Here is a 12,394-nt window from a genome sequence, read left to right as displayed (position 1 = left end):
ATTGTGTTCTCCGATGCCAAAGAAATGGCAGCAAACTAATTGGCCTATAGGATGATGGCTGGGTTTTGTCCTTTCCCACTTTAGGAATCATGATGATAGTGGACCTTTTCCATGATCTAGGAAGTAGCCAATTCTTATTATAGCGTTTGCAGATGGTTTGTATGGCGATGATAGGGAGTTGTAGGATATTTTCGGTGTGATTAGGTCATGCCCAGGGACTTTTTTCGGCTTTATCTTACCATTTTAAGATGTGTGGTGTGAGGAACATTATATACACAAGAATAATGTCCCACACAACAAACAAGCTACAACAAACAAGATACAAAGCCACAATACATAAGATACAACAAACAGCCAGATACAACGCAGCCAAAACACAAACTAAAGTATAGAGTGAAATCGGATGTAAATGATCAAATAAACAAGGCCAGCCGAACATGCCGATCGAACCCACGCAACCGCTGGCGATTTTCGTACAAGCGGGAAGATGCGTGGGACATAATGCGATAAGTTCGGTCGTATAAGAGCCAATGAAAGAGGCCGGTCGAACATGGCCGATCGAACCCCACGCAACCGCTGGCGATTTCGTACAAGCGGGAAGATGCGTGGGAAACATAATGAGTATTAGTGGCTGTATAAGAGTAAATGAAACCGGGCTTGAGGGCATAATTGCATGCAAAAATAGGGCATTGGCCTCATTAGATAAATTAAGAGCATGGAGAGGCAAATGTAAATGCATGCATTAGCGTACATACACGCACGTCACACGTACACTATGCGTGAGTGACGGCATGGGAGAATACCGGCGGCCAATGGCCGCGCGATGCCTACGTCACGCTCATGAGAGCGAAAGCAGTTAGAATGCGAGCGCCAAAAGAATTTCGGGAGCGAGAGAAAACAAAAGTGAGGGCCAAGCAAGCCCGAAAGACGGGTGCGGGGAGCGTACCGAAACGAAACCAAGTGAGGGCTATGCTTGTGAATCGGGGAGTAGGGGGGAAAGCAAAGATGCGAGAAGCAATGATGGTTTATGGAGGTGTGAGGGGAATATGCAAGCCGAAGGGGAGGGATGAGGCCATGGGGAAGCCCTCTATCTGATGGATGCAAGATGCATATGAAAGTGTATTTGCATGGGGATTTAAATAATACAATATATTAAATTAATCAGGCTATTTATGTTCAAATGATAATTTTAGTTAATACAATTAGTATATATATGTAAATATCAATATTGAGCAAATATGGGTGAAATTGGGTATGACGAGTGATCAAAGGGAGCGACGGGCGACGGCAGCGCTGGCAGAGAAAGCAGAGAGAGTCAACGGGATATGAAGGGCGGCCAATAGAAAGGCGACGCCAATGCGTGAAAGTGATGGAAGCACGTAGATACAAGGGAGCTAGACAAGGACAAGGAAATAAATGGGCGCTCAGCCACAAAGAAAGTGGACATATGCGCAAAGGATTTACGGGACTTTCACCACGCATAGCAACAAGTGGATGCGTGGGTGAAAGCAGAGGGCCGATGGAAATGTACCAGCTGTATAGCGGTACTACACCAAGATATTCCTGAGGCCGTGGGAATTGCCTATTAAAGCAACGCCCATCAAGCAAGCAATCATCAAGTCATCATCATAAGGCCTTACGAGTAACCTTAAGAAACTTAGCAAGGAAACACAAGGAGCAGCAGAAAACTAAGAACTATACAGGCCTTACGAGTAACCTGTACAGTTCCACTTGATAGCAACAAGTCCTTAAATAAGGAAATAAACACCGTACCCCAAGCTAGAGTAAATTTGAGAGAAGCCAAGCAATCTCCAGATACCCAAGGTCAGTGGAAGGCACGAGGATATATCCTACTGCCGAAATCCAGGATCTATATATCCTGACGAGTACCAATTTCTGAGAACATCCTGCTTCGTGATAACAGCTACGGGATTCATCCCAGAGCCTTAAAGCAAAAGCATTCTCAACGAACTCAGCGAAAAGGGTGCAGAGGTGTGTAGCGCAAATCAAGCACACTATACGGATCGAGACAGTAACCAGCAACGGCTATAGGAGCAAGAGGAAGATGAGAAGGGTCGACGAGGGATTCGAAGTGACTCCCCAACGCTGCCCAAGCCCAGAACTACCATCGAGAAACCGTCATATCCAACCGAGCCCACCAACGATTTGAATAAACATACAATTAAGCATTAACAACTGAAATCAAACGTGTTTTAATTTCACCGGGGCACAAAATAAATTTGTTGTGCCGAACCTAGCCCAAGAGATATCGTAAATATCCCGAAGGACAAAAAGGATCGTTACAACTGCGCCCAACGTGCTATACTGGTGAAATTTTAACAAAACAAAAGTTTGAAAATTGTAAAGAAAACATCAAAATGGGAAAGGATGGATTTACCACATGAAGAAGGAGGATCTGTTACAGACAGGCCAAAGGATTGGGATCGAGATGACCGGCACAGTGGAGGAAATGAGGAAACAGCTAGGCGAGTGGGTAGAAAGGAATGAAACGGACCCAGACTGGAAGGAGGAAATAAATAGATTGGAGACAAAAATACTCGAAAAATCTGAAAATGAAAACAATAGCAAGCACATCAAAAACATGCGAAAATGGCGTACACAAGGAGGCCGATGAATTCCAGAAAATAAACATCGCCACACTAGCAATTCCTCCATATTTACCACCAAATGGGGAAGCGAAGGAAGCCCTAGACAGCGCAGAAACAAAGAGGACATAAGGAGACAAACAATAGACCCCAAGAAAACGGCAACACATACAACAAACAGGACCACCGAATACGCCAAAGTGGCAAAACAAGTGAAGAGTGGACATTCAGATTCGATGGCAATTCCAGACCGCTAGAGTTTATAGAACAGATCGATGGTCAGCAGACATGTATGGCATCGAGCTGGACATGATCCGAGAGCAATGCCAGAACTCTTGAAAGACAGACACTCAAATGGTACGTCGCAAACAATAAGCAGTGGCGAACATGGAAGGAATTCGTGGAGGGCTTCAAGAAATACTTCCTGCCAAGAGGATTCTTCAACAAATTGGCGGATCAAATGAAAAATCGCAAACAAAACAGAAACGAGTATTTTAAGGACTATATGATCGACATGCAAACAATGATGAGACCCCTCAAAATACCAGAGTACGAACAATTGGAGGTTATATTAGAAAATTGCACTCCAGATTTGAAGATATTCGTTCGGCCGCACAAAGTCAGAAACCTAGATGAGCTGATGCAATTGGCGGAAGAACATGAGATGCTTGAACAAGAACGATCAGATTCCATCGCCCAAACAATGCTCAAAGAACACACAACAACCAATCAAGCAACAGAGGAGAAAATAATTACGGGCCACCAGTCACACAGTGCCGAAGATGCCAAGACAACAGCATGGAGAACAATTCAAGACCAAGCCATGAAAATAAAAATATCCAAGATGGAAAAGTATTGAACCCAAACCAGGCATGCCGCAGATGCGGAGCAGCCGGACACTGGGCAAGGGAGTGCAACAATCAGAGACTCATTTTCTGTTGGCAGTGTGGAAGGATTGGGAAGAGAACAAAAGAATGTTGTTGGAGTTCGGGAAACGAAAGGCGGTTCCAGCCTATCAGGGGCGAGCAGGGACCCAGCCAACAAGCTCCTCACCACTAATAGGCCAACTAATAGAGGAAGAGAATCAATTGTCGGCAATCATCGAAGTAGCAGGAGTCCAGATGAAAGCGACAATTGACTCCGGAGCCACGAGTAGTTCATCAGCAAGCAGATGTGGAAACAGTGAGGAATAAGGGAAAATGGGAGAACACACACAAACAGGTATACATGGCAGACGGAAAGGTGCGAGACATTGAAGAGCAATGGACAGGATACGTGAGATTGGGGACAAGAAAATCACATGCCATTCTTAGTCATGCCAGAAGAATAGATGCGCTGATACTAGGGTGGAATTTCCTCCGAATTATGAACACAGAGATATCGTGTGGAGGCCACAAAGTGCTAATACCGACAGTCAAGCGAATACAGGGCAGGCTGGTAGAAAGAATATCCATCATGGTCACTCAGAATAGTGATCAACAAGAAATACAAAATTTCCTAAATCAGGAGTTGAAGGAATTAGGAAAGTTGAGGACTGTCAAAGGTGGGATACATCGCATAACAATGAAGGATGATATCCCAATAAAACAAAGGTACTACCCGAAAAAATCCAAAAATACAGGGAGAAATCAACACAAAGGTCGATGAACTGTTGACAATGGGATGCATCGAACCATCACAAAGCCCGTATAGCTCTCCCATAGTGATGGTGAGAAAGAAACAGACGGGCAAATGGAGATTATGCGTAGATTTTAGACAGATTAACGCAAAATCTATAAAAATGCATATCCAATCCACGCATCGATTACATCTTAAACCAACTACGTGAAGCGAAATTTATAAGCAGCCTAGACCTGAAGGACGGCTATTGGCAAATTCCACTCGAAGAAAACAGCAGGCCAATGACAGCATCACAGTCCCAGGGAAAGGTTTATTCCAATGGAAAGTGATGCCATTCGGATTACACTCTGCATCAGCAACGTTCCAACGGGCACTGGACCAAGTCATCGGCCCAGAAATGATACCAAACGCGTTCGCCTATCAAGACGACATAGTGGTAGTAAGCAAAACAATCTCAGAACACATGGTCCAATGCAAGAAGTGTTCAGTAGATTGAAAGAAGCAAACCTCAGAATAAATGCCGAAAAATGCCAATTTTTCAGAAAAGAGCTAAAGTTTCTAGGACACTTGGTAACAGAAAACGGTATTGCAACGGACCCAGACAAGGTGCAGCAATAGCTCAACTGAAGCCGCCCACGTGCACAAAAGAATTACGGCAATATCTAGGTGGGCCTCGTGGTACAGACGATTCGTACCAAATTTTGCTATGATAACACATCCGTTAAACGCGCTGCTCAAGAAAAAAAACCAAATGGCATTGGAGCGAAGAGCATCAAGCAGCATTCGAATCAGTAAAAGGAAAACTCACGAGTGACCCAGTATTGGCTTGCCCAGACTTCACAAAAACGTTCGTACTCCAACAGATGCAAGCAACACAGGATTAGGGGCCATACTAGTACAAAACACCGAGGAGGGGGAAAGAGTGGTTTCATATCTGTCAAGAGAATTAAATCAAGCAGCGAAAAACTATTCGGCAACAGAAAAGGAATGCCTAGCAATAGTGTGGGCAGTACGCAAGCTGAGGCCATATCTCGAGGGATACCGATTCAAGGTGGTGACAGACCACATGGCGTTGAAGTGGTTAAATAGCATAGAGAGTCCCACGGGCCGCATAGCCCGATGGGCGCTGGAATTACAACAATATGATTTCGAAATAGCATATCGAAAGGGCAAACTAAACATTGTCGCGGATGCACTATCAAGACAACCAATGGAAGGGTGCAGAAGAATAGTAGACAATGGCGCCCGATAACGACAAGCAAACAAAGACTGTGATGGATTCAAGAAGTAATAAATAAAGTACAACAACAACCACAGAAATATCCAGATTACATAGTAGAAAACAGCCAGGTGTACAGGAATATTCCACATAGAGCAGGTCAAGAGAAGTAATATCATGGAAATTGTGTGTGCCCAAGACGCTACGAAAACCAAGTGATGGAAGAAAACCACACTTCCATAACGGCAGGGCATACAGGAAGCAGGCGAACGATTTCCAGAACTGCGGCAAGATATTATTGGCCAGGAATGCAACGAATATCAGAAATTCGTGGGAAAATGCACAACGTGTCAGCAATACAAACCCAACCAACAGCAAGCAGCAGGGAAAATGCTGACGCAAATACCTGACGAACCATGGGCCACGGTGTGTGCTGATTTCGTCGGACCACTACCACGGTCGAAACATGGAAACTCAAAGTTACTGGTAATCATTGACCGATTTTCAAAATGGACAGAACTAATACCCATGCGAAAGGCAACCGCGGAGAATCTAATCAAGGCCTTTAGGGAAAGAATTCTGTCGAGATTTGGAGTTCCTAAAGTGGTAATAACTGACAATGGGGTACAATTTACTAGCAGAACATTTAAGAAAATGCTAGAGGAATGGGGATGCCAACACCAATTTACAGCACCATACACACCACAAGAAAACCCAACCGAAAGGGCAAACAGAACAGTGAAAACGATGATTGCTCAGTTACCGGTGAAAATCAACGGAATTGGGATGAGAGCTGGCCGGAAATAACACTGGCCGTGAATACCAGTCAATCAGAGTCAACTGGATTTACGCCAGCATATGTGATACAAGGACGCGAACCTAGAATGCCAGGCGCAATATACGATAGTGTCACGACAGGCACAGGAAAACAAAGCGTACCACCAGAGACAAAGGCAAAACAAGTGCAAGAGCTTTCGAGCTGATAAGACGTAATCTGGAGACGGCGGCACAGGATTAGGCACGTCACTATAACCTAAGGAGGAGAGAGTGGAGACCAACAATTGGAACCACAGTATGGGCAAAAGAACACCATCTTTCGAATGCGGCCGAAGGATTTGCAGCAAAATTGGCACCAAGATTTGGAGGCCCTTATGAAGTAACAGGATTTTGTCTCCAGTTATATGTAAATTACGGCACAAAGAAACAGGAAAAACCAGGCAAGCACATATCAGCCAGATGAAAGAGCAAATAAGTGAACAGACAGATGTCAATAAAATAGATGAACAATGAGTATGGACGAATCTGATGACATGGCAGCGAGAAATCTGCACAGACCGGCCGGCTGGGCAGAAATCTCAAAAACATGACACAGAGCCAAAAATCTCAAAGTGCATCGTACAAAATCACGTAACAAAAAAAAAACGTAAAACAAAAGAATCACAAAGTGCATAAATAAGAACAAGCAGAACAGCAAAGTCACAAACCGCATACCGGAACAAGATAAATATATGCAGACATAATATACATACAGTCTGGCAAATATGCATGAGCAAATAGAAAACAAGGATAAACAAAAAAAAAAAAAACGATCACACAATCAAAGAGAGCCAAAACCTACACATGCGCACGATAGTAACATGTAATAGTATGAGTGCACAAAGAGAAAATAAAAGGAAAGAGAGGGAACACACATACACATGCGCATAAGAGTGAGCATGTAATCGTGCGTTAATACATTAGTATTAGTGGAGCATTGCAGGGGCATTAGAATATTCGGCATCGATAGTTAAAATAGAGAATCCAAAGTTTTGAATAACGGTAAAAATTTGACAAATATCAAAGATGCGAGGTTTCCTGCATGCAGAAATCCTAAGCAAGAGTCACTCAAAGTTTAACACTCAGCGAGTAAAGCCAACAAAAAACAAAACCCAATTAGAATGAATGCGTTTAACGTAAATTTTGGCCAGGATGAAGGCGTAGTTCGACGAGGTGCGGCACCGCGGGCCAATATGGAACGCGGTGACTGGCACGGGTCCGATGAGGAGTCCGACGACGATGAGCCGGATATGAAAGATCCGGCAATCGCCGCCTCATCGGACGAGGAGAACGATGAGGACGTAGATGACAGCGGCTACGGATCTGAGGAGAGCGAAGCCGAGTCGGCGATAAACCAGGGCCACCAGGAGGAGGAGAGTGATGAGGAAATATGGAGGGAACTAGACGAGGCGATACGCATGATGGACGACGAAGAGGCGAGAGATGCGAGCAGCGGCCGGAGTAGCCCAGAAGAGTATGCGCCGTGGGAGCAAAATGAGATATATGAGCCTCCGGCAAGATTGTGGGAGCCAGCGCGGCCACCAACGCCGTTTCGTATGGTGGACTCAATGTCAGAGGCAGGCAACTGCAACAACAACAGCAGCAACAAATGCAACTGCAACAACAACAGCAGCAACAAGTGCAACAGCAACAGCAACAGCAGCAACAAATGCAACTGCAACAGCAACAGCAGCAACAATTGCAGCAACTGCAACAACAACAGCAGCCACAATGGCAGCAACAGCAACAGCAGCTGCAGCTCGAATACCGAGAGTGCCCGTGGGGTGTGGCCAAGACCGGCATTGAGTAGACAAATGTCTGCACCCACGGGGCACAATGACAGTGCTCGGCCCATATTGGCCAGGCAAAACTCATGCCCAGTGCCATACGGGCATGAGAGATATGAGGCGGTGGAGGAAAGAGATTGGCCGGAGATGGTGGCGGATATCGTGGGCCAAATGGTGCGACAGGAAGGGCCGAGGAGAGTTAGAATAGTATGGGCGGGACAAAATAGGTATAGGATTAGGATAGCTCAGGGGTAGTTCGAGTATATAGAGAAAGGAGAACATAATAAGTAGGCGTAATGAGAATAGAATAAGTAGGATATTTAAATGTAAGTTAGGTATAAGAAAATATGCGGAACGGGCCAAAAATGAAAAAAAAAACAACAATGAAAAGATGCCCTAATCCGCCAGCATTTAACGAAAAGATACTCCGTAATCGCCAACATTAGAAGATGCCAAATGCCCAATAAAAGATGCGAGCTGAGTCCAAAATAAAAAAAAAAACCCAAAACAAGCAAAACACATGCAAAATAAAAAAAAAAAAACTACAAAGGCAAAGCATAAAAATGCACAAGTACGAAAATGAAAATACACACGCAGAAAACAAACACAATAAACACATGCAGAAAACAAACAAGGTACAAGGGACAGGGGAGGGCAAATCCCTCCCGAAGAAGGGGGGAGTGTGAGGAACATTATATACACAAGAATAATGTCCCACACAACAAACAAGCTACAACAAACAAGATACAAAGCCACAATACATAAGATACAACAAACAGCCAGATACAAACGCAGCCAAGACACAAACTAAAGTATAAGAGTGAAATCGGATGTAAATGATCAAATAAACAAGGCCAGCCGAACATTGCCGATCGAACCCCACGCAACCGCTGGCGATTTTCGTACAAGCGGGAAGATGCGTGGGAGACATAATGCGATAAGTTCGGTCGTATAAGAGCCAATGCAAGAGGCCGGTCGAACATGGCCGATCGAACCCCACGCAACCGCTGGCGATTTCGTACAAGCGGGAAGATGCGTGGGAAACATAATGAGTATTAGTGGCTGTATAAGAGTAAATGAAACCGGGCTTGAGGGCATAATTGCATGCAAAAATAGGGCATTGGCCTCATTAGATAAATTAAGAGCATGGAGAGGCAAATGTAAATGCATGCATTAGCGTACATACACGCACGTCACACGTACACTATGCGTGAGTGACGGCATGGGAGAATACCGGCGGCCAATGGGCCGCGCGATGCCTACGTCACGCTCATGAGAGCGAAAGCAGTTAGAATGCGAGCGCCAAAAGAATTTCGGGAGCGAGAGAAAACAAAAGTGAGGGCCAAGCAAGCCCGAAAAACGGGTGCGGGGGAAGCTTGGTACCGAAACGAAACCAAGTGAGGGCTATGCTTGTGAATCGGGGAGTAGGGGGGAAAGCAAAGATGCGAGAAGCAATGATGGTTTATGGAGGTGTGAGGGAATATGCAAGCCGAAGGGGGAGGGATGAGGCCATGGGGAAGCCCTCTATCTGACGGATGCAAGATGCATATGAAAGTGTATTTGCATGGGGATTTAAATAATACAATATATTAAATTAATCAGGCTATTTATGTTCAAATGATAATTTTAGTTAATACAATTAGTATATATATATGTAAATATCAATATTGAGCAAATACGGGTGAAATTGGGTATGACGAGTGAATCAAAGGGAGCGACGGGCGACGGCAGCGCTGGCAGAGAAAGCAGAGAGAGTCAACGGGATATGAAGGGCGGCCAATAGAAAGGCGACGCCAATGCGTGAAAGTGATGGAAGCACGTAGATACAAGGGAGCTAGACAAGGACAAGGAAATAAATGGGCGCTCAGCCACAAAGAAAGTGGACATATGCGCAAAGGATTTACGGGATTTTCACCACGCATAGCAACAAGTGGATGCGTGGGTGAAAGCAGAGGGCCGATGGAAATGTACCAGCTGTATAGCGGTACTACACCAAGATATTCCTGAGGCCGTGGGAATTGCCTATATAAAGGCAACCCCCATCAAGCAGCATCATCAAGTCATCAAGACGTGATCAAGCAACAAGTAATTAAGGCCTTACCAGTAACCTTAAGAAACTTAGCAAGGAAACACAAGGAGCAGCAGAAAACTAAGAACTATACAGGCCTTACGAGTAACCTGTACAGTTCCACTTGATAGCAACAAGTCCTAAAAAAAAGATAATAAACACCGTACCCAAGCTAGAGTAAATTTGAGAGAAGCCAAGCAATCTCCAGGAGTACCCAAGGTCAGTGGAAGGCACGAGGATATATCCTACTGCCGAAATTCCAGGATCTATATATCCTGACGAGTACCAATTTCTGAGGAACATCCTGCTTCGTGATAACAGCTACGGGATTCATCCCAGAGCCTTAAAGCAAAAGCATTCTCAACGAACTCAGCGAAAAGGGTGCAGAGGTGTGTAGCGCAAATCAAGCACACTATACGGATCGAGACAGTAACCAGCAACGGCTATAGGAGCAAGAGGAAGACGAGAAGGGTCGACGAGGGATTCGAAGTGACTCCCCAACGCTGCCCAAGCCCAGAACTACCATCGAGAAACCGTCATATCCAACCGAGCCCACCAACGATTTGAATAAACATACAATTAAGCATTAACAACTGAAATCAAACGTGTTTTAATTTCACCGGGGCACAAAATAAATTTGTTGTGCCGAACCTAGCCCAAGAGATATCGTAAATATCCCGAAGGACAAAAAAGGATCGTTACAGTGGCAAATTCGTCACTGCGGGAATTACCACCGGGAGCTAGATGGTTTGAATGAGGGTGTGTGAGATGTGTGTGTATTTGGTTTTTCCCCGAGTAACTCAAACGTCTGTTCGATTCAGATGTTAAAACAGAAGTGTCTTTTTTATTCATAATGTTTTTGGATTCTCTACCTTTTGTCTATCTTTGTGTGTCTGTTACAATCGAATTAATGCATGTGTGTATGTATGTTTTATGTATGTATGTTTTATGTATGTATGTTTTATGTATGTATGTTTTATGTATGTATGTTTTATGTATGTATGTTTTATGTATCATATGTATGTATGTTTTATGTATGTATGTTTTGTGTATGTATGTTTTGTGTATGTATGATCATCATATATAAATTATCAATCGATCTTCTTTCCTGGGTCTCGTTCGCCAATTTAGTGACCAGGGTGTTGGGTTGGTAACTCCTCCCTCCCCAAAATGAAGCAATGCGTTTAGAATGGGGCTGTCGGGTGGATGCCGCTGATTTCCTTGTGACTTGGGCTTGTTCATCGGACCGTCGTTGTCCACTTGTGATTCCAACGCAACACAAAATCTAATGATCTAATGGTATGCCGAAAGCTTAATTTTTCTAGTTGTTTTTGTAGCATTTTATGTTAAAAAAATTTTTTTTTTCAAATGTTAAAACAAATGCTGTATATTGTTTACAATGCGTTTGGGTACGATGAATGACATATGTAAAAAAAAAAGATTATACTAATTATTATTTTGTTGTTCGCCTTATTTTAGATTTATGGATTTTTTGCAAGCGTGTGGTGATAAGTGTGTTACCATTATCTTTATGTTTAGAAAATCTTGGCGTTAACTTATTTCTACGGTTTTCTTTTCGAAATATGCTTTCATTAGTTGATAAGGGGGCTGCGGATTTCCGAGTTTCGTTAAGTTTATCAAGTTTGCTTTTAGTATTTTTATGTAAAATCTCTTTCATCTCTTGGTAGGTTCTAGGTTTCAGTCAGTGTCGAATGTAATCGTTCTACTGGAGAGTTGCTGGATGACTGCTGGAAGGAAGTTATGTGACATTGGATGTCGTATTGATTACAGAAATCTTTAAATATACTGCCAGAAAATTCCGCACCTTGGTCATAAACTATTTTTTTAGGGATTCCAAAAAGGCTGAAAAAATGTTTCATGGCGGTAACGACGTTTATGCAGGTCCTGTTGGGTATAGGGTAGGCACATGCAAATTTTGAAAACTTATCTATTAATGTAAGATTATAGTTTTTGTTTATCGTGTATATGTCTATATGGACTATGTCCATTGGTTTGCAAGGAGTTTCTGGTACTTCAAAAGGTGGTTTCTGCGGCTGTCTATCGTATTTAAGTGTGAGGCAAATTTCACAACCCTTTATTATTTGCGCTATTTTGCTTTTCATATGTGGAAAGTAGACTTTTCTTTTAAGGTGCATTAATGTTTCATCAATACCCCGGTGATTGTTATTATTGTGACTATTGTTTGTGGCGGGGCGGAAGGACCCGATATAGTAACAAGTGGTTGGCGGGTGCCAATATCTTCAGGGTCTCATACGTG

The 12,394-nt window shown here is 43.6% G+C and overlaps 1 protein-coding gene across 1 annotated transcript; it reads left to right on the top strand.

The window, feature by feature from the left end:
- The first annotated feature begins 7,382 nt into the window (after positions 1-7,382).
- Positions 7,383-10,860, top strand: LOC124462032 (nucleoplasmin-like protein ANO39). The gene is made up of 2 exons (XM_047013428.1): positions 7,383-7,831; positions 10,800-10,860. Exons 1-2 carry the CDS (start codon positions 7,383-7,385, stop codon positions 10,858-10,860), a joined length of 510 nt encoding a protein of 169 aa, XP_046869384.1.
- The last annotated feature ends 1,534 nt before the right edge of the window (positions 10,861-12,394 follow it).

Source organism: Drosophila willistoni, unplaced genomic scaffold (assembly GCF_018902025.1).
Source record: "Drosophila willistoni isolate 14030-0811.24 unplaced genomic scaffold, UCI_dwil_1.1 Seg848, whole genome shotgun sequence".
NCBI lineage: Eukaryota > Metazoa > Arthropoda > Insecta > Diptera > Drosophilidae > Drosophila > Drosophila willistoni.
This window is presented reverse-complemented; position numbering and strand designations above follow the sequence as displayed.

Coding starts and splice junctions, on each gene's coding strand:
- LOC124462032 (XM_047013428.1), top strand. CDS start 7,383: ATGAATGCGTTTAACGTAAATTTTGGCCAGGATGAAGGCGTAGTTCGA. Junction 7,832..10,799: donor TTTCGTATGGTGGACTCAAT/GTCAGAGGCAGG, acceptor AATATCCCGAAG/GACAAAAAAGGATCGTTACA.